This window comes from Thamnophis sirtalis, unplaced genomic scaffold (assembly GCF_051295495.1).
Source record: "Thamnophis sirtalis isolate CommonGarterSnake01/CBP01778 unplaced genomic scaffold, rThaSir2_p1.2 scaffold_3, whole genome shotgun sequence".
Taxonomy (NCBI): Eukaryota; Metazoa; Chordata; class Lepidosauria; order Squamata; family Natricidae; genus Thamnophis; species Thamnophis sirtalis.
The window spans coordinates 96,050,858-96,071,598 of record NW_028261383.1 but is presented as its reverse complement, the minus strand read 5'-3'; the positions used below and the strand labels follow the sequence as shown (position 1 = coordinate 96,071,598).

The window sequence follows — 20,741 nt, the reverse complement described above, 5'->3', positions numbered from 1 at the left end:
AAAAGTAATATGAAATGTATAATAGAACAAACCCAAAACACATGAGTTAGTGCACGAAGGTTGAATTTCCAACCAAAGTTTAAAACAAACTAGTTCACCCCATACAAAATCGCAAGTTTAATCAGTGTTTTCTAGTGTTCAACTGATTTCCTTACTTGTAAACGATGAAAAGTTCTCTTTGCTTTAATTAAGAGTGAAGCTACCACTGCATGGCTTACACTTCAATCACGAATTGCATTCAAGCACGAGATTGACAAAACAAACTCATCTGGAAATGACAAATCCACTGACTTGATCAGGTGTTCTCTGAGTCTAAACTGAATACGCCCATCTAGTTTATTTCAATTGCTGCGTTTTGTGTTCATAAATACTCACAGGTAAGTTTACTCTTGTTTGTCTTCACTCTGGGTGAACATCACACTAAACTGTAATGTGGTTTGTTTGGGGCTTGATTTGACATGCTAAAGCATTAGACAAAAGCTCAGACATTACACTTTATAGCACTTAGTTTCTTTCTTTGGGATGGCTTTTATTTTATGCCAAGCCAAGGAAAAACAGAATGTGCTATGGTTATAGAACAGTTATTGTTGGGAAACAGTAATGTGAAATGTATAATATAACAAATTCACATTCTTTTTCATACTCTTCACTGAAATGGATTCAAATGGCCTTCCAGTATTTTTCAAGCTTACACTTGTCTTTGAAAATACACTGGGCCATATTTTAACTGAAGACAGACCTGGGAGATAAGCTGAATTTAATTAAGTAACTATGGTTGTTTCTGTGTAGTTTAAATGTCTTTCTATAACACTGAACATTCAGTTTAAATTAAATTCTGGAGAGAGGTACACAATATGTTCTGGGGCTCTGGATGAGTCCTAAATACATATGAATTTTCCTGCCCTGTAATAAAGATTTTCTTCTCAGTTCACATGCACATCAGAGAACCAGACTATTAGCACACACCCTTTTTATTTACACTTCATTATCCACATCAAAGCATCCGTCTGCTGTTCATATAAATGGAGACATAGCCACAAACACTTCTACACTTCTATTGACATCTATGTTACCATCTTTATCCCACATCTGCACACACTGCAGATTGCAGGAACCCATAGGCTATAAACCAACACACTGTTCTATGTCCCCTGGCCCATGTTTGCCCCAGAAATCCATATTATCTCTCAGCGATATAGCTGAAACCTCTGGCATTTGTGGGAGAAAAGAAACAATTTCAAAACATATTCTTCATCCTGGAGCCATAGACGCTTCACAGTTCTTCCAAAATGTTTTCTTCTTTGAGTCTTTTGGTGTTTGAAAATATTTTCTTGGATTTCTTTCCAAAACTTTCCTCCTAGAAGGATGGCTAAGGCTATTCTTTTCTTTTTCATATAAAACTTCTGAAGTCGTACATATTTTTATTCCTTCTAGTTCTGCCCAAGACAGAAACAACGAATCAGAGAACAATGTAATCTTGGTACACAATATCTATGGGTCTGAATAATTTTTTTATGGGTTTGAAAAAAATAATAATCATATTTTTCCTAGTTACAGAAAGAATCTGTAATGATGAATCAAAAATATGTAAGAGCTGATGGATCAGTTTTTTTAAAAAATGGAGGAACAAATCCCTAGAAAGTATACATAATTTTGAATATTGCCTCTTGCCATCAAATCTTGCCTCTTGCAATAAAACAGACTCCTGGCTTCATGTACCATACCAAGGCTGCATCATTAATAGCTATCAGTTATAAGAGTGCTCAAACAAAAATGAATGCAAGTTTGAAAAAGCACATCCTGATCTTTTGTTTTTTTTTGGGGGGGGGGAGAAACATGCTTTTAAACTGCAGCATTGAATGAAATCTTAGTTGAAAACATGAAGAGGTTTTGTCTCCTCTTGGTTTCATTTGGAAAACTTTATAATAACCCATTGTTCTTTCTTGCCATTATTAAAGAACTGCTGTAATTGTGCTTTTTGATATTTTGACAAAGGGATCAGTCTGCCAAAAAAAGTCAGTATCCCAAACAGGTCCAGTGATAGATACATTTTGAAATCCAGGAGCTTCTCAACAGTCATTAGATCTCTGCAACATCTAATGTGCAGTTCATCTCTGGCGGTTTCAAGAGACCTGCTTCAGTATGGAAAAGTACACTGACCCAAAAATTTGGTAATGCCCAATCAGGTTCAAGTGGGATTCACGGAAGCTATAGAAACCCACGCACAGAAACACAATGCTTTAAAAAAAAAGACTTGTTTTGTAAGATGAACTTTCCTGGAGCCTTTAATAAACTGAATCTCTCCCGAAGATTTGCACTATAGTAATAGCCATGCACATCTCCCCCCCAAGTTCCCCCTAGTAGGCTAATCGGCAAAACAAGATCAGCAGGCTGCTATTGATTTAGTGAGCTGACCCATGGAAAAAATGTTAGGTTTGCCCAACCAGGTGCCTTCCAGATGCGTCTGGTCCTCCAGGCCCAGCTATTATAACCGTGCGAGCAATCTGAAAAGAAGCGGATGCGGCGGTTAGCCCGCGGGACTCGGATGGATCTGCGGTTATCCTCTTCGAGCTTTACCGTCCTGAGTCAACTTCCACCATCGCAGGCTGGCAACTCCGGGGAAAGTTGCTCCAGCGGATTGCATCATCGCCCCTGCTCTCAACCCATGCAGGGCTCCCCCATCCCGGGTCCGCCTTCTCCTCCTCCCCTCCCTCTCACTCCCCTGCTTTTGCAACCACAGCGCGCTCCTCGCAGAGAACCCCGCTCCCCCCACCCCCAAAGCAACCCGCTTCGCGGGGCGTGCCCAAAAAGTGCAGCCGAGCCCCTTTTCGAGAGGCCCAGGGCAATCGGGTCCTCCAAACAGCGGCAGGACCCCTGAAACGCTCACACGCTATAAACCCTCCCCTCAGGCGACGCCCCTTCTGGCTATTCGCGCCAAGGGAACCTTTTATACCCCTTGCGCCCCCACCCCCCCCACAACCGTCTTGGCGAAAGGGGTGGGGCTCCCTTCGGCCCTGCCTCTGAAGCTGAATGACAGCCTGGGCCTAGCCAGTCAGCGGGCGTCTTCTGCCTTGCCACGTGACCTCGCAGCCACCGCCCACCCCACCCCCGTCTCCTGCCCGCCCTTTTGCCCGGCCACCCCCCCCTTCCCCAGTTGAGGCTGGGCTCCTTCCCGCGAGCTCGGCGGTGGGTGGGCGCCTTTGATTGCCTTTCGGGTGCGGGGAGGCTTGCCGCGAGGTGAGTTTCTCAGCTCCTGAGGAGGTGGCCCGGCGGCGTTTTTTTAAAAAATTTCCTTCTTTCCCTCTCGCTCTCCAGCCGCACCGTCCCAGCCGGCCGGACTTGCAGGCACTTCCTGCAAGTGTGGCCGGCTGGGACGTTGCGGTTAGGGAGGCTGCTTCTGGCTCCCAGCAGTGGCGAAGCGGGCGAGTTTGGGACGGAGAAAAGCCGCGGGTGGGGAAAACTCCGCAGGCGAGACTTTGGGGTTCCTCGAGAGTAAGGACGAAAGCAAAGGGAGCCGAAGCCGCCCGGTTGCCGAAGAGGGACGCGCGGCTGGCGGTGGATCGATCTCCAGTTCTCTCGGCTGGCTACGGCCCTCTTTTCATGAAATCTTTGAGTTTGCCAGTTGTTTGGAATTAGTTACGAAAGAAGAAGAAGAAGAAAGGAGGAGGAAGAAGAAAAAGAAAATCTCCAAACCAACGTCATTTTAACTCGGGGGTTTGGCTGGACTTGAAAAGAAGGGAGGAAAAAAAAATCGCGCTCCTGAGCTCGTGTATTGTTTTCCCTCGCTCGCTTTCATAAACTTAACTCCGAAGAACTCTGTAATTGGATAACAAGAGTAATAGGATGACATCCCTTATAGATCCCAGGATTAAACTAGCTTTGAGGAAGAAACCATCTGAAAGAACTGAAGAGGTAACTTACTTTCTTTTCGTGTTTTTCCTTTTATGACTCTTACTGTGCTTGGTGTAAAAGAAAAAATTCCAGATATTAATCTGCAGTGTATGCCTACATTATCACAAAACACACGACTGTATTTGTTGTTTTTGCTGAGTTCCTGAATGCAATATATGTATAAACATGTATAAATGTTCTGCAATATGGCAAACATCCTTTAAATTTAGAAAATTATATTGATAAAGACCAGAACTTTTGTCATTTTGCAACTATTGTGATTTTTTTTAAAATAGTGTGTCTGATGCCTTTTTAAAAACATTGTTTTAATACTGATGAGTTTTATAAAAGTGAGGCATGTAAAATTATTACATTTATGGTAAGTGAACGTCCTCTAATACTATAGAATGGCTATTGGTGTTGAATGACATTTAACAATTCTAGGAACATTGCATATTTGAATGGGAAGGCACTCATGTGTCTGGATTAAAGAGTACAGAATTGCAGTCAGTAAGAATAATCTAAATGTTTTGTTGCTGCTTCTGATTTGCAGTGTGCAGGAGGGCAGGAATGAAGGCATAGTCTTTCCATCCACTTTGTTTAAAAAACAAAAAGCTCTTTCTAAGCAGTGGGTGGTAAATTTATTCAGCCCAGCTCTTGAAGTAATCTGTATTTGGTAGGTGTATGTGTATGTTGGAGAGTGCAGTTTATGAAAATGGTCCGATTCTACCTTTGTAGAACTCTACTTTTTAGGATTTTTGGGGTTGTGTTTCCTAATCTTAAAAAGAGCAAAATTTGAAGACTGATGATGGTCAGAGAGGGCATTTGCTGTGGGCTCTATCATTATCACTTGAAGAAGTCAGAAAATCCTTTCTCCTCTGTGTAAACTTCATCCATTGGGTTGTAGCATTGTAGTTTTATGATGCCAATATAAATTGTTTGCCAAGTAGATAAATGCAACTTAATAAGAAATACTAATGGCCAAACAGCAGAAATTTGCATTTAATGTAACTATGTTAGGCAAATTACTAATAAGATTTCATATTTTCTTATTAGAATATTTTTGACAATTTTGAACTTTTGAGTTGTACTAGGTTTTTAGATTATGTGCAAACAAAGTAGAGGGAAAGCTCAGAATGGGAAGATTCAGCTGGCTCCCTGTTATAGTTGACCTCAAGGGAAGCAGTAAGCAAAAAATCTCAGTAAGCAAAAAATCCTAAATAAGATCCTTTTTTGAAAATCTGTTCAAATGGGACACATTAAATACTGATGTTTCCATGTATTCCTGTCCTTAATACTCAACATTCTGATTTTAAAACTTAGCATTAGATTCCTTCTTTTTAATGCTTCTCACTATTTCCAAAATAGTCTTTTTGGAAATGGTACTTTTCCAAAGTACCATTTGGAAAACAAGCAATATATAATCTTGCTTGTTTTGATTTTATCATTCTGGATTTTGAGGATGAATGTTACAGAATTTGAATAAAATACATTTGCATGAAATAATATAAAAGTCCAAACATATATATTTAAACAAATCAAACCAAACCAAGTCAGTTATAATTATAAAAGCCAGAATTAAAACATCGAACTGTATCTTATTGAAGAAATATACTCTTTTGTGAAAGTTATTTGACTTCATGGCATAAGATCAGACAATCTTTGGGTCTTTAAAAGTTGTTGAATTGTCTTTATAGATTTGTTTCTGGTTTAGGTTAATTAACTGACATAAGTAAGAATGTTCTAGGAAATTCCGATTTAACACAAACTAGGTATTTTATATTAAAGAACACTGTGAAGAGAGAAGCACATGGGAATACTCTTCCTGACACATGTTCACCATTTCATATTTTTTTGAGGAAAGGATTATAAAAGATATCTTCCCTAATGTAAATAAAAGTGTAATTTAATCAGTGTTAGTAAGTAGCAGCAATATGCATTGTGATTCATCATTACTAAACCCAGTAATACTTCTGAGAATCAATCCAGAATTGATGTCCCAATATATTTTAAGAAATAGAAAAGTCTGATCTAGATTCCGAGTATGTTGAGACAGACTTTTCACACTCTTTTACCTATATTATATTCTATCAAAATCCCTTGTGAAAAAGTTACTTTGAGCAGTTTGCTATCCTAGTTTATTAATTTACTGTTTCAAATAAAAAGGCAGTAGTCATACGTTACTTTGTTAAGAAGGTAAAAATTTCCCCTATCCAGTCATGAGCTATTTAAACATTTAAAATAGATGTTTTTCAATGTGCAGAAGCCTGAATAAGGCACCTCCTGTTAAAATAACTACTATATATCTTTTGCAAGACTTGGGGGCAGCTGGGTTGAAAGCAAGTCAGTTGTCTCACATGTGCCTGTTCCTGTGTATTGTAAAACACCTCTTTCTAATGGTTTTCAGATCCCTATTGCTTGTAATAAGGTGCACACCCCAGGGCATTTTCTTTCCAACTGGTATCTTAGCCAATTTTAGAGGCATCATTTCAGAGTTTGGATTTCTATGTGAAAGTATTGGTGTGTGTACTGATAAGGATCAGAGCCATTTTGCCAATATTGGATGGATATCTGTCTTATTGCCTTTGTTTTTAAAATGAATTTCTCCTGCAGAATGGAAAAGAACCACAAAAATGAAAATGCTGCTACAGAAATGCCTGTACTTTTCCACTTCTCTATCCTCATCTCACTTTTCAGAAGAAACTAATCATTGCTTAATTTGCTAATCATTAGAAACGTTGCTCAAACGCTACAGAGTGCTTTGCAACATGCAGAAGTGTGCCTAAATTATCCCTTTTATCCTAACAATTAGGATTGTTAAAGCAGTTGCATCCTTTCCAAGTTCACGCTGCTGCTTCAGGAGCAAATCTTAGGTGTCATTGTATGCATGTGCATATGGGGTGGGTTCCTGTCAGTTCTAACCTCTTCTATGAAAGAGGTTCCACAAATCTACAGAGCCGTTTAGAACTGGTTCCAGCTCCCCCCGCCCATCCGCACCACGCTTGCCCCGTCCGTCGCTCAATCATCCCGCCCACCTCTAAGAGTCCTATCTAAAAATCTTAAAGCTGTCAAGTTTGAACACCCATGGGGTTTTTTTTCTAAAGGGTTAGGGGTGCAAGGGTCTTGTAACTTGACAGCTTTAAGACTTGCATGCTTCAAATGCCAGTTTCTGAGCCAACATTTTGGTTGCTAAGCAAGAGCGTTGTTAAGTGAGTTTGTACTTCACGCCCACCTAGTCACATGACTGCCAAGCCACTCCCACCTGGTCACATGGCCAGCAAGCCATTCCCACAAAGCAGGTCACACCTACAGAAGAGGTTCTAAAAATTTTTGAAACCCACCACTGATGTGCATGTACAGAAACTTAATTTCATTTATAAATGCCCCCATAAGTTCTGAAAGATATATTTCCAAGAATTTGTACATTACGTTTTTAGTTATGTTTGTAATTGCACTTTATGATTAACCCAGGTACACTAATAGCTAAACTAAATACTCTTGGACTTACAATAATTCATTTAATGATTGTTATAATGGCACTGAAAAGAGTGACATTATGACTGTTTTTCACACTTGTGACCATTGCGGAATCCCAATGGTTATGCAAAATTTGGATGCTTTGGTCCATATTTATGATGGTTGCTGTGTCCTGGGATCATGTGATTACCTTTTGCAACCTTCTGATAAGCAAAGTCAACAGGAAAGTCAGATTCACTTAACAACAGCCAGGCTACTAATTTAATATCGGCAATGATTCACTTAATAACCATGGCAAGAAAAATCAGCAAAACTCACTTAACAAATGTCTCACTTAGCAACATAAATTTTGGGGGACTATTGTGGTCATATGATTTAGAGAGCTATGCATCTCTAAATGTGCATATACTTCAATACACTTTATATGGATACAAGATAGTTGTGTTCTGCGTCCTTAATAGGATTGCTGGAAAGAAAGAGAAGACCTACAACCAGGAACTTGCACGATGTAAGAAAACTGATAGCAATGTAAAGCAGTCAGGAATGACCATTGTTTTAACAGAATACAATAATAAGACCTTAAATGTAATCATTGGAATACCTGTGACACAATAGATAATCCCCTTTTTGCTAACATGCAATTTTGCATAGTCTTAGTAATTTATTGAAACTTTATTAGCAGATCAAATTCAAACATAGGCCATTGTTCTGCACATTTGTTAGAAATATAGGTTGCTTACATTTTAATTATTTGAGTTTAATCACACAAAAGTCTACTCAAATTAGAATTCAGAAGCTGTCTGAATTAATTAAGACTTAGTTTTTTTGTTCTCTTGCCTCTCAGTTGCTCCACTAACATGCATTATGGTTAGAGATACTGGAGACAAGACATTTGATCATAGTATTGCCAATGTAGTGTGATTGTCTCTTCAGTTACTCATTTGTAATACAGTAATGCTGGCAGGATGCTGGTGGTTTTGCCTTCTCCCAAACCATTGTTTACTATTGATTTTATCATAGCAAGATGGGTAGGGTGGTTAGTATCAGTTTATTTCCTTTTGGGTGAAGTGGAGAAAAGATGATGGATGGTTGTGTCTCTGTGATCTATAGTTGGGGGGGGAGGGGGGAATATTTATTGAATGTATTTTTTTAATGCTCCCATCATGATCAGCTGGGAAAATGTTTGACTCAAATCAATTTCAAACCAATTTACGACTGTTTGTGGAGGGATTAACAAACGAAATACAATAGTGAATGTGGTCTTAAACTATTCAAGGTTATTTTTTAATATATAATCTATGACATCTTGGTGCTGCAGAACTTTAATAAACATTATTTTGCAGAAACCTTTCTGATGCAGCGCCAATTTTTAACTATGCAGAAATGCATAAAATCATCCAATGTTAACAGCTCTCTGGTTATTACATCACTGAGTTATTAGATGTGTTATTTGGGATTCTTATTAGTGTTAAAATTTAGGTTCTGCCATTCTCAATAATGGCTGATAGTTCATTTGGAGTACTACAGGTTAGCTATAGTTTTAAAGCCTTAGGTGTAGTGGGTTTAGTTCAGGCTGGCAAAGGGAGCAAAATGTTTTGCTTTCTTCTGTGTGAATAGGTGCAGATTTTTAGAAACATTAGATTTTCTGTCTTGTTGCTGGCGCTCAATCCTCTTGCCCAGAAGCCTTGGGAAAAGCTAATAAAGCTGGCAGGGAAACTATGGAGAAATATTATGGGTGTTTAATTTTTTTGTTCAGTGCTGCTTTCCTCAGTTGTGTGTGATTTTACTTTTGCTCCCATTTTATGGCCCTTGATTGTTTTTGTTTCCCCGATTGCAGATTAATAATACTAATTTTTATATGTTTACTTTGTTTTGGTGCATCCATGTCAGTCTTGAACCCTCCTGGTGATTCCTTGGATTTGTCCTTGTAGTTTTCTTGGGAAGATTTTGGAAGATTTTGCCATTGTCTGCTTCCTAGGGCTGGGAGAGAGTGATTGACTAAGGTCACCTAACTAGTTTTGTGCCTAAAAGCAGTTTAGAACCAATTTTCCCTTCTTCTAGCTGGTGCCTTAAGCCCTACACTGAACTGGTTATTTATATGTTGATCTAGCCATTCTATAACTTGGTGGAACTATTTTATTTTATTCCCCAAGTCCTTTTTGTGCGGATATTAAAATAATCCAGTATTGCATTTGTAGTACCTCAGTGGGCTCCAGGACTGTGTGAGCCTGGTAATTCGGGGAAAAAGTAATGGGATAAAAATGGAAAGGGTGAGCCATTGATTTAAAAACTTATTCTTCAAGAAGGGGGATCTTTTTTTCTACCCCTGTAAGATTTTAGTTTTGATAGGGTTCCCCAACTCCCCATACCAGTGCATGTCCTCTTGGGAACTGGGTCGTGCAAGTGGTGGACGAGCATGTGAGTGTATGAAGCTCCATTTTTGTAAGTGGTGGGCATACCTACAAAACCATCCCCTGCCGCCCCCTCTCTGCCCCCTGATTCCGCTACCAGTCCACAGAGCCAGAAGGATTGGGTTAAGGCAAGCATCCTCCAACTCCAGGAATTGATATCGGCAACTTCATCAGCTGCCCCAGATGGAGTTCTTTCACCTAAGCCCTCACTCCCCCCCCTCCCCGACTCCAGAACTCAAGCAGGATAGAGCTCTCAGAAAGGCTTTGGCAGGTCTAGGTTGTAATTACCACCCTATGAAATTATTCATTAAGGGGAGGTTACAATTTTAAAACAAAATCAAATTAAAAATTAAACCTAGATTAAAATTAACATCATGACTAATGCTAAAATTAACACTGAAAAACCAGGAAAAGCAAGTTTGATTTTACAGATTTTTTAAAAGGTAAGACTGTCAACACAGCTCCAGATAGTGCACAATGTATAGCTTGGAACCATTATAAGAAAAGTCTCTGTTATATGTGCCAAAATGATGGGTCTGTGGCGGCAAGGACAGATTCAAACAGCAGGTTATAATAACTAGTCAATTTCATAGCATAAGAGGAGATTGTTTAAATAGGAAGACCTAATGTTTAGGGATTTAAAGGTTAATGCGCAGTGCCTTAAACAGTATGCAGTAAGCAACTGTGAAAGCCTTTCAAAACAGGGTTCATATAATCCTTGTACCTTCCACTAATTAGTAGTCTAAAATTAAAGATTCTCTTATATCATGGTTCCTGATTGACTGTATTGCTATATCATGCCAGGGAACAATATGGAAATAGTTTATCATTACTTTCTTCTGAAATCTTTTTCCAGAATTGGTTTCCCATATTCAAGTGCAAATGAGGCTCAGCCTGATTAGCTTCTAAGCCCAGACTACAATATGTTATGATCAGTGGTGGGATTCAATTTTTTTTTACTACCGGTTCTGTGGGCATGGCTTTGTGGGCGTGCCAGGAGAAGGATACTGCAAAATCCCCATTCCTTCCCCACTCTCAACATTTCCGCTACTGGTTCTCTAGAACAGTGGTCCCCAACCTTTTTATCGCCGCGGACCAGTCAGCCTTTGATAATTTTACCGTGGCCCGCTGAGCGCGCGCAGGGGTGGGGGGGCGTCTCTTCCCTGGAGCCTTTGTGCACGGCCCAGGAGCTTTTGCGCTGCAGCGATCATGTCCCCCGGCCGCTGCAACGATCATGTCCCCCGGCCGCTGCAGCGATCATGGCCCCCGGCTGCTGCGCGGCCCGGTGCCAGGTACTCCACGGCCCGGCACCGGTCCGTGGACCGGGGGTTGGGGACCACTGCTCTAGAACATGTCAGAACTGGCTGAATACCATTTCTGGTTATGATCTAACTGCTTTATTTTGTATGAATAGCAACTTCTGGACACTTCCGGAAGCATGATTCAGGATCAGATAAATTCCAGATGTGGTATAACTAAGTCATAACTGACAGTTGTCAAGTCTGACCAGTTGAGGAAAGGGCTTTAACCTAACTGCATAGATCAATGGCCTGGGTTACAGTTAATAAACTTCGAGTACTATTTTCTGGACATGGCATCAGCTTTCAAGTGAAATTCAAGGTGCTGATAATTATCTATAAAACCCTTTATGTTTGGTAGCAAGGTATCTCCAGGGCCATTTTCATTGTCAGAGATTATTTTATTGTTATTGTTTATATTTATTTATTTGCCACTTATCTACCCACACAACTACTCAAGGCAGCTTGTAATAATAAAAAGAAAAAAAATGAAAGATGTATAAACAGAAGAGAAGTAAAATAATAGAACAATAAAATAAAGACAGAGGAATACAACAGGAATAAACACATCAATATGATAACCCGAAAGATAGATGGAAGGAGAGCAAGAGGAGGCTGGGGGCAGATCTTACTTTAGAGGGTAAGATGTTGCAAAGAGCAGGTGCTGCAGCAGAGAAGGCTCTTCTGGATCCCTACAGTTGGAATTCTTTGATTGACAGGATCAAAAATAGGCCCTCTCCCAGCACAAGTAGGACGTGCTTGTCCTAATGGGAGGAGGAGTTCATCAGGTATCCTATACCTATGCCACTAAAGGCTTTAAAGATACTAACTAACACCTTGAACTACACTCGGAAACAGACGAGATTACTAGTACTCTCATTAATATATGCTTCAGCAACTCTTTTGGCATGTTGCTGAACTATAACTTTTGTTGTGGTTTATACCTATTGAGGCTGTGAGGAGTTGGAATCTGAAGCTGAGGTTTGTTAAGTTCCCATTATTTACCATATATGAATACAGTCTTTACTCCACATTTTTTTCATTATGTTTCTGCCCTTGTTTACAAGGGTGTGGTATCAATTTGAACTAAGGGATTTTTTTTAAAAAAATAGTTTGTTGTTTGGAACTACTGTACCTCGCCATGCAAAGAAATGCACAGTGACCTATTTTTAACTTTGTTGAATCACAATCATTTCTTGATGAGTAGGGCTATAAATCCTAATATGAAAACGTATTTCTTGAGAGGGCTGTGCATATTCCTTTTTGTGTGCAGTTATTTGAGTAAATTGTTCTGATGCAGATTTTAAGAATTATTTGCATTGGGTTTGCAAAGTAGTGCATGAACAAACCAAACTGAGCCACAGTAAGTAAACCTTTTTTCTATAAATTTCAAAATAAAAGGGAATGCAAGCTTCAACTGTTCGGTTGTTGGAGCATTCTAATGGGAATAAAGCTCAAATTGCATAATATAATCTGGGATATCCTGGGTCTTAAAACCTTTGTTTTTGTTATAACCTGCTAAAATATATTTGTTGGCTTGTTACACATTTATGATTCTTTTGTCCTTTAAAATTATGGAAGAATATTAATGAAATAATTCATATTGCAACTGTTCTTTGTCTAAACCATTATTGTTAATTCTCATTTACTATACAGCCTACCACGCAATCAGATTCTTTAATGATAGACATTTTAAAAAAGGCAGCAATAACATTCTTGCTGACAGCATAACAAAGGGCCTGTTGTTCTGTTGCATAGTTCAGCCAAACAGAAGAAAACATCTGCTTCTTGTTTCCAGAAATAACTGGTATTTGAAGTAGAATTTTTTCAAAGCTTCCAATAACTTTTCCCCATATATTTTGTAGGTGCAATAAGGCTTAGTCCTTGTTTTCATAAATAAATAAATCTTCCCATTGTTGAATAAATCTGATGTACTTTCTATGCAAAGATAATGTAAATGTCTACCTCTGATGTTGCCTTTCTCTTTTTCACAAAATGTGAAGGAAAATATGGCTTGATAATTCGGGATCTTCTGTTTCTTCCTAGCATATTCCTGCAAGTGCAGGGTCCGCTTTGTGGATCATTAAACACCACTTTGCATGATCAGCTGTGTCTCCAGGATGCAGGCCCACGGCTTACATATCTTTGTTGATGGTGTCTTGCCATGTCTGTTTTGGGCTCCCGCGAGGTCTCCAGCCATTGACTTCTATTTGATAGGCAGTCTTGGCAACAGTGGAAGGAGCTGCTCTCAGGACATGTCCATACCAGTGGAGCCGGTCTTCTGTCATCTTCTCTATAATTGGTGCCACACCAAAACATTGTCCCAATGGTGTCATTTGTGATGTGGTCAAGAAGGGAGATGGCCGATATGAAAATATGCTTGAAAATTCATGATGTTTGCCTTTTATTGTTCAACTTTGCCCATTGGGGGAAAAAACTTATCAGATTTACTTATTTAGGTAATTATTTTCCATGACTAGTGAAGTCTGAGAGGTTGTTGAGTTATGACACAGCTTCGTTATGAGCATTGCTATAGCCTTCTGACAATAATTATCCCAATAAGAAACATTGATTTGTTATGTGACAGTCCTGTGTTTTAGATGTTCTGAGCAACTGGCTCTGGAGCTTTGTATATGTTCAGAGTGATGGAGGCTCTTTAAATCAGGAATAAAGAATGCATAAATGAAAATTGTTCACTTGTTGAGGTCATTTGTAGAATTTCCCTTACAGAAGCTGTAGATTTGCCTACCAATTATTTAAGGTCCAATTTGTTAGAAGTTGCTCCACGTTTTTGAATCAGTTCCCTTTGTTTTAAGAGGACTGATGTCCTTATTATGGTTTAAAAAGAACCTAAAAAGGAGTTTGGAAATGGCTTAGCACTTTTGTTTTCATTTAAATTGTTTAAATATGTTTTGATGGTAAATATTTTAGCTATATGCCCTCTGAATCTATCAGAAGGGGTAAATTATCATTTTAAAAAAAATTAAAACTTTCAGTCTGAATTAATTCTAAGATTTACTGTATATCGTACTTTGTGTCAGTATGATATTACATGGGCTCTTGTTCATTGTATTCCTATACATTTTTTGAGCTGGCTTTAATATTTTTGAGATTTCCCCCCCCAAAACTACTAATTTTGTTTTTTAAATACAATTTGACTTATCTTTTAATATAAAATTCAATATTCCAATTATTTAATTGCCTGTGTGTAGTTGTACAAACAGCTTTATAAAGGACCTGGGATAGGGAGATGTTGTTTAATAGTATTGTAGGATATAAGCTGTCCAAGAAAAACTGCCTTTTTCAATTGACTGATGGTGATTTGTTAATTCTGATGATATTGAAATGGCGATTTGGTTGTTTTGGGATTGCATCCAAAAGATGCCTATTACTAATGGAACTATCTTTGCTTTTTTGCCACAGTTGTTGTATTTTTATTTGCAGGTCTTGATATTTTGTAAGCTTCTGCAGTTCTTTCTCTTCTCTTCTGCTATCTCTAGCTATTACAACATCCACTATCCAGGCTATTGGGCATTCTTATCAACGATTCTTACATCTGGGATATTATGTGGCAGATGCTTGACTGTTTGAATTAAAAATTTCCAGAGCACTTTAGTGTCTTTATTTTCTATTACTTCTGTCTATTTTATGGACACACTAGTTCTTGCTTGCAGGCAAATTGTGTTTCTTGCAGTTATTCCCATGCATCATTGTTTGCTACTTTGCCATGCCATTGTTTGTAGTCAGTCTGTGCGATCTTCTTGTAACGGCTAACTAGGTGGTCCATTCTTTCTTCAGCTTCCTTGCAGAGGCGGCATTTGCTTTCTCTTGCTGTCTTCTCAATTCTGGCTTTATATGAATTTATTCTTAAGGCTTGGTCTTATGCAGCTGGTATTAACCTCTCTGTCTCTTCAACTTTCCAGCTCTTAGCCATTCCCAGATTTTTTTAATTATCTGATTTGCCTGGTAGTTCTTTCTTTCTTTCTTTCTTTCTTTCTTTCTTTCTTTCTTTCTTTCTTTCTTTCTTTCTTTCTTTCCTTCCTTCCTTCCTTCCTTCCTTCCTTCCTTCCTTCCTTCCTTCCTTCCTTCCTTCCTTCCTTCCTTCCTTCTTATTGTCCATGTAATATTTTTCCATTCTTCACATGGTCTTTTTTGTTGTCCAGTTTGGTATTTCCAATACTCAGTAAGCTTTTTTAACATCAGCTTCACTGCACCTTCTTCACTGTCTTTCAATGATTCAATGTCCTTTCTTCTTCTTCAGCTCTCTGACATACTTGCAACATTCCAAGCCTTGGTAAGTAGAGTCTGTCAATATTGCTGTGTGATTGAAGGGCATGATTCATTGCCCTTAACTATTCTGGCATTCCTAGCCAGGGCATTTATTTCTAATTGAGTCCAGTCTACTGCTCCAGGTGTGTATCTAATGACTGAAATTGGCCAGGTGTTAATTGCCTTGGTGGTATTTCCGCCACTGAATTTGTGCTTAGGTTTTTCACCATCATGGTGTATTCACTTCTGACTTTCTTCTTGACATCAGTGGATTTGATGGTGTTACTTGAAGAACATCAAGAGTCTTCAACCAGACTCATGATGTTATTTGTTTGATTGAATGTATTTTGATTCCTTTAGTTTTTGCTATTTTTCCCCTATTGGTGGTGAGGGCGGCATACATGTCTAGTCCAAACTCCATTACAATATCTTGGCTGAACATAAGGACAATATTGAGCAGGGATTTTACTTCACAGAGTGTTTTTCCATACGGCTTCAGATCGTCCATATAAATGAGGTGAGATAGCCTGGTAGATGTTTTTGATGTTTGATAGCTATGGACTGACTTGTTCAGTATTGTTCCCAGAGGTATTAGTGCAATGACAAACAAGAGTGGTGATAGTGAGAACCCTTGAAAGATTCCTCTCTTGATATTAACCTTTTCCAATCTATTATCATTGACCAACAAGTTTGTTTTGCATCGTGCCATTGATCTTTGCACAAAGCCTTTCATGTTCCTTTTGACTCTTGTTATTCCTAGGCATCTGATTATCCAATCGTGTGACAGGGAGTCCAGTGCAATTGACCATTAATTACCTGGTGCTGCCCTTTTTGTTGAATCTTTCATTATCAGGTTTTGCCAGATGTTAATCAATCTTCAATTTCATCTTCTTGAAGTATATTGTTAAACTGCTTGGCAATGAATCAGTTAGATATTTCAATCAAAAACCATTCATTTTTATTATTTCTACACTGCCCATTTCACCTACCTGTCATCTTCAGCTGGTGCTGACCAAAAGGGACCAGTTTTTCTGTCCCATTTGTCCACATTTTCTGCTGCTATTATAGAGTGTCATTTCAGCTTTTTTTCTAATCCTTGTCCAGTTACTTTATCCAAGCTGCATTCATGTTATATTTCTTTGGGTTGCTCCATAGCTCAGCGGTCGCCAATCTTTGTAGCTTGGTGGCCCAGCTTGAGGGGAGGTTAATTGGGCCATGTGAGCAGTGAGCTAGCATGCATGCGTGTGCAGCTCAACTTGTGTAAGTGGTGGGCAAGTGTGCACACAAATGTGGGTGCAGCGCGACTTGTGCAAATCAAGCTGCATGCGTGTGCATGGGCCAGTTCCAAATAGGCCACAGCCTGGTAGTAGGCTGCAGACCAGAGATTGAGGATCTCTGCCATAGCTGCACATAGAAAGAACTGCACTGTTTTTATTTTGTCAGGTGTTGATTGCAGTCTCTCCATTGAGGGATGGATAGAAACATTATTGATGTGATTAAAATTGGAAATTCTGTCTATAATGAGCAGAACTTCATATCTGCTGATCTGTAATTTTTATTTGCTCTTTTTTGTCTTGCTTTCTTGTTTCTAGGTAATGTTTCTTGATTGAGTACTCTTCTTTTTTTCAGCTTCTTTTCTTGCATCCATACTAGCTTGTTTGCATCTGATCTTAGCATGTTGATCTTATTTTCCAGCCTGATCTTCCATCAGTACTGTTTGGTTTTTTTTTCTTCTTTGTTGATTTTGCATCCCACTTATAAATGTGTGTGTGCAATCACACTTGCCCAATAAAGTATTCTATTAAATTCTAATTGCAGCCATGCTGAACATTAGTTGATACATTTCTTGCAGTTAACTGGTGCTTGCATTTGATATTACAGAACTGACATATTTTAATATTTGTGCTAACTGTTTCTTTGGAACAAGCTTTGATGCAGGCAACCTTATTGTATTCTTTTATGCTATTGTAGATACTCAGTTATTGTTTGTTTCAATTTTTTTGTTACCATTGTCTCCCCTGAGCTGCCCTCCAAGCCTCTGAGGCACCTGTTGCTTACAGGAGGAGATGGGGAGCAGCATAAAGCAATGCCACCTTAAACCAAAGCCTCTGTCCCTTAAGGGGCAGAGGGGCCGCATCACAGCACAAGTGGCGGCGGCAGCAGCAACGCATGTCAATTGTCACCGGGTGGTGTGTCACCGAGCCCTGGTTGTGGGAAGAAAGCCGCACTTTTTGCGCAGTGATTTTCGGCAGGTTCCAAATGCGGCTTTCTTTCCTAGTTACTAAGAGGCTTTGATTTAAAGTAGCACTAATTTATGCCACTCCTCCTCCTCCTCCTGCACTAGATTTCTTCCAGAATGGCAGGGGGGGGAAAATAAAACCCGACCTCACCTCCGAGCTCCAACACTGCAACACTGCCAAAAGGGGCGGGGGGATGGGACACTCTTGCTTGCTAGCGGGGATTACTGGGTCTTGACTGCCCCCCCCACTCAAACCATTTCCCTCATGTCTGCCACTGACAACAGCAGGAGAAGGCAAAGCATGTATACCAGTGCGGAACAAAAGGCCTCTCTATCCGGATTACCCAAACTGAATCCTCCAACCTGTTTCCCTCTCTCCACAACCTTCCTCAGGAAATCAGGACTCGGTGACACATCACCCAGCCATGCTTGACATGTGTCCCTGGCAAGTGGCCACTTCTCACAAGGTGCTCACCTGCTGCTGTGGCTCGTCCCCTGCATGAGGCAGCAAGGACTGGGGTGGCTGCGGTTGCTGTTGCCGCTGCTTGTGCCCGGGATGCGGCTTCTCTGCCCCTCGAGGGGCAGAGGCTTTGGTTTACAGTTTGCGCTGCTTTACGTCGCCCCCTCCTCTTGCAAGCAACATGTATCTCAGAGACTCGGAGGGCAGCTTAGGGGAGACAATGGCCACGATGAATTCCCTCTCCAGCAATGTAAGGAGCTGTCACCGCCGCCACTGCCTAAGCCCTCCTGGGAGCCGAGCCAAGTGGGAGCCCCGAAAGCGAAATGTTTTTCCTTTCCAGCCACCACCGCCCATTGGCCTGATTCCCCGATTCACAGAGTCACTTTTTTTCATGAAAGCGCAGGGGCAGTGGTTTCGGCGTGCAGAGACTGAAAAAGTGATGCTCGTTTTTGGCAATCCCTGTCGCCTGGAACAGCGTTTTTCAGGCAGCCTCTGCTCAAATCAGGGAGGAAAGTGTTTCCAGGCAACAGCACTGTGATCCCCTTCCTGAATCCAAACGCGGGGTGTACAGTCAGCGCTGCCACCTGAAAAGTTTTCCTCCCTTTTGCACATCGCAGAGCCATGCACCTTCCTCCTCTTTCTCGTCAGACTCTCTTCTTTCCTCCTGGGCCAGGAGCAAAAGCCGACTGCCCTCCGCCTGAGTCATCTGGAAAAGGGGCAGGCAGCACTTCTAGTCTTGCTTTACACCTCCTGTGCAGCACCCGCTTTGCCAACTGAGTCCTGACCTCCCAAGTTTCCCCAGGCCGCTTGTGGAATCAGGCTCTGACCGAGGCAGCAAAGGTGCAGGGGACTTGTCAGGAAGCCCGGGACCATGTTTATGAGATGGCAGCCTCCAGGAGGACTGAAGTGCTGTGTCTCTATCGGGCCTTGCTGCAAGAAAGTCAGGATTTCAATTCCTACGGCTATAGGTAGGAAGACGGGAGCATCTCGGGAGCAGAGCCTTTGTTGCCAAGTCCCTGTTCTGCCCCCATGAATATCATTCCCTTACCCCATTCATTCTAGTCAAATGCCCGTAGGGTGATAGGGTTTGTTTTAAATGGATAAAAAGATCTGTGCTGCTCGTTATCAAAATCCGAGTGGAAGTGAGGCCGTTGCTCATCCTCATGCTGGTAGGCAGAGGCAGCATTCTTTTTTTCTTACTTCCCCCTCCCCCTGAAATTAAGGTGCGTCTTATACTCCGAAAAATATGGTAAAAACAAAACAAAGGGAGAAATGTTTCCCCTTTTGCATTTGAGCATGCAAGAAAGGACCGGAAAGAGGAGAGACAAAGAAGGAAAGATGGGAAGAGAGCAAGGAAAGAAAAATGAAAGGGAAAGGAAGAAGAAAGGAGAATGAAGAGGGAAAGAATGAAGATAAAGGAAGGAAAGAAGGAAGGAAGGGTGGATTATAACGAGAGTGATGGAGGGTCTGAGGAAAGCCCTGCCTTTGCACTTGGCCACCATAGGTGACCCCGATACAAGTGATGTTGACCTGGCCCACCCCAGCCCCTGAGATCAAACACAATCCTGATTCGGCCCTCAATGAAATAGAGTTTGATATCTCTGTGTTAAGTTGTTAAGATCTGTTTTTACCAGTAAGTCGTCCCTAACTGTTATTTCTATTGAAAACAAAAACTCTCCAGGGAAAGTAATACTAATTCCTTTCTCAGTAATGTGCTTGTAATCATGATAATACTTCCTAATAACCATGCTTCTGTCTGGGCTACTGAGTTTATGTCTCAGTCTTAAGTATTAAATCTTAATTATATTTATCTCTCATTTTAATGAATTTTGAACTTTTTCTCCTCGTGTTCCTGTTATGGTCTCTCGAATATTGAATAGAATCAATTAATTTCAACAACGGTGCCAAAGAATGATATTGTTCTTAACACCTAGCTGCACTTTATTTAGAAGCCTTTTTTCTTCCACCATAAATTGATAAAGAGGAATAAATACAATAGAACAAATTATGCTCATGTTCAGGAAATTTCATCCTTTTTCATATATATTTTTTATTAATATATCAAAATGTAAAATACAGAGATACAAAGAAAAATGAAAATAATGAGAAAAAAAGAGGAACAAGGAAGGAAAAAAAGTGTAGGGTAAAAGGAAGAAGAAAAAGAAAAACATTGATTACCAACTATTTTTGGCCCAATAAAATAAAGTACCAACATATAGCCTCAACTTTTTACTTTTATATAATAATATATACTAGCCATTTATATAACAGCAACCTATCTAATTGGCAAAATCCAAAATCAAAGTTTCTTTTTTTGCACCTCAAGCAGATTTCATCCTTTTCTCAATTCAGATGTAAACTGAGTAATACAGTATGAATTTCAAAAGTAATTACACTCAGCAGGTAGAAACATGACCAGGTTTCAGTCTTTTATTGTCATAGTGCACAAACTCTTAATGTCTACTCTTAAAGTAATTAGTATTCTAGTTAGAGAAGCTTCTTGGGTATTTAAATGTTTGAGAGTATGCTGCTGCTTATGTAGAAAAATATAATAAAATGACCTTGGTTTGGAACATTCATTAACTTATTTTTTAAAAACCTGCAGAGAAGGGACTATAATGACATCCCCCCCCCCCCGCTTGATATTGCAGGTAAAGATCCACTTTAATCTGGGGGTGGGGTGGGGTGTTGATTAG

General features: G+C 40.0%; 1 protein-coding gene across 7 annotated transcripts in view; it reads left to right on the top strand.

Annotated features, from left to right (window-relative positions):
* The first annotated feature begins 3,191 nt into the window (after positions 1 to 3,191).
* RAPGEF6 (Rap guanine nucleotide exchange factor 6) overlaps positions 3,192 to 20,741 on the top strand; it is a 149,065-nt gene continuing 131,515 nt past the window's right edge. For 3 of the 7 annotated variants that reach the window (XM_087709553.1, XM_087709549.1, XM_087709556.1), the window contains exon 1: positions 3,197 to 3,912. In XM_087709553.1, coding sequence (XP_087565679.1) covers positions 3,844 to 3,912 — 69 coding nt within the window. In that variant the 5' untranslated portion in view covers positions 3,197 to 3,843. Of the gene's footprint in view, positions 3,913 to 20,741 lie in introns of all 7 variants that reach the window. The other 4 variants (XM_087709550.1, XM_087709551.1, XM_087709555.1 and 1 more) reach the window with 3 other exon arrangements.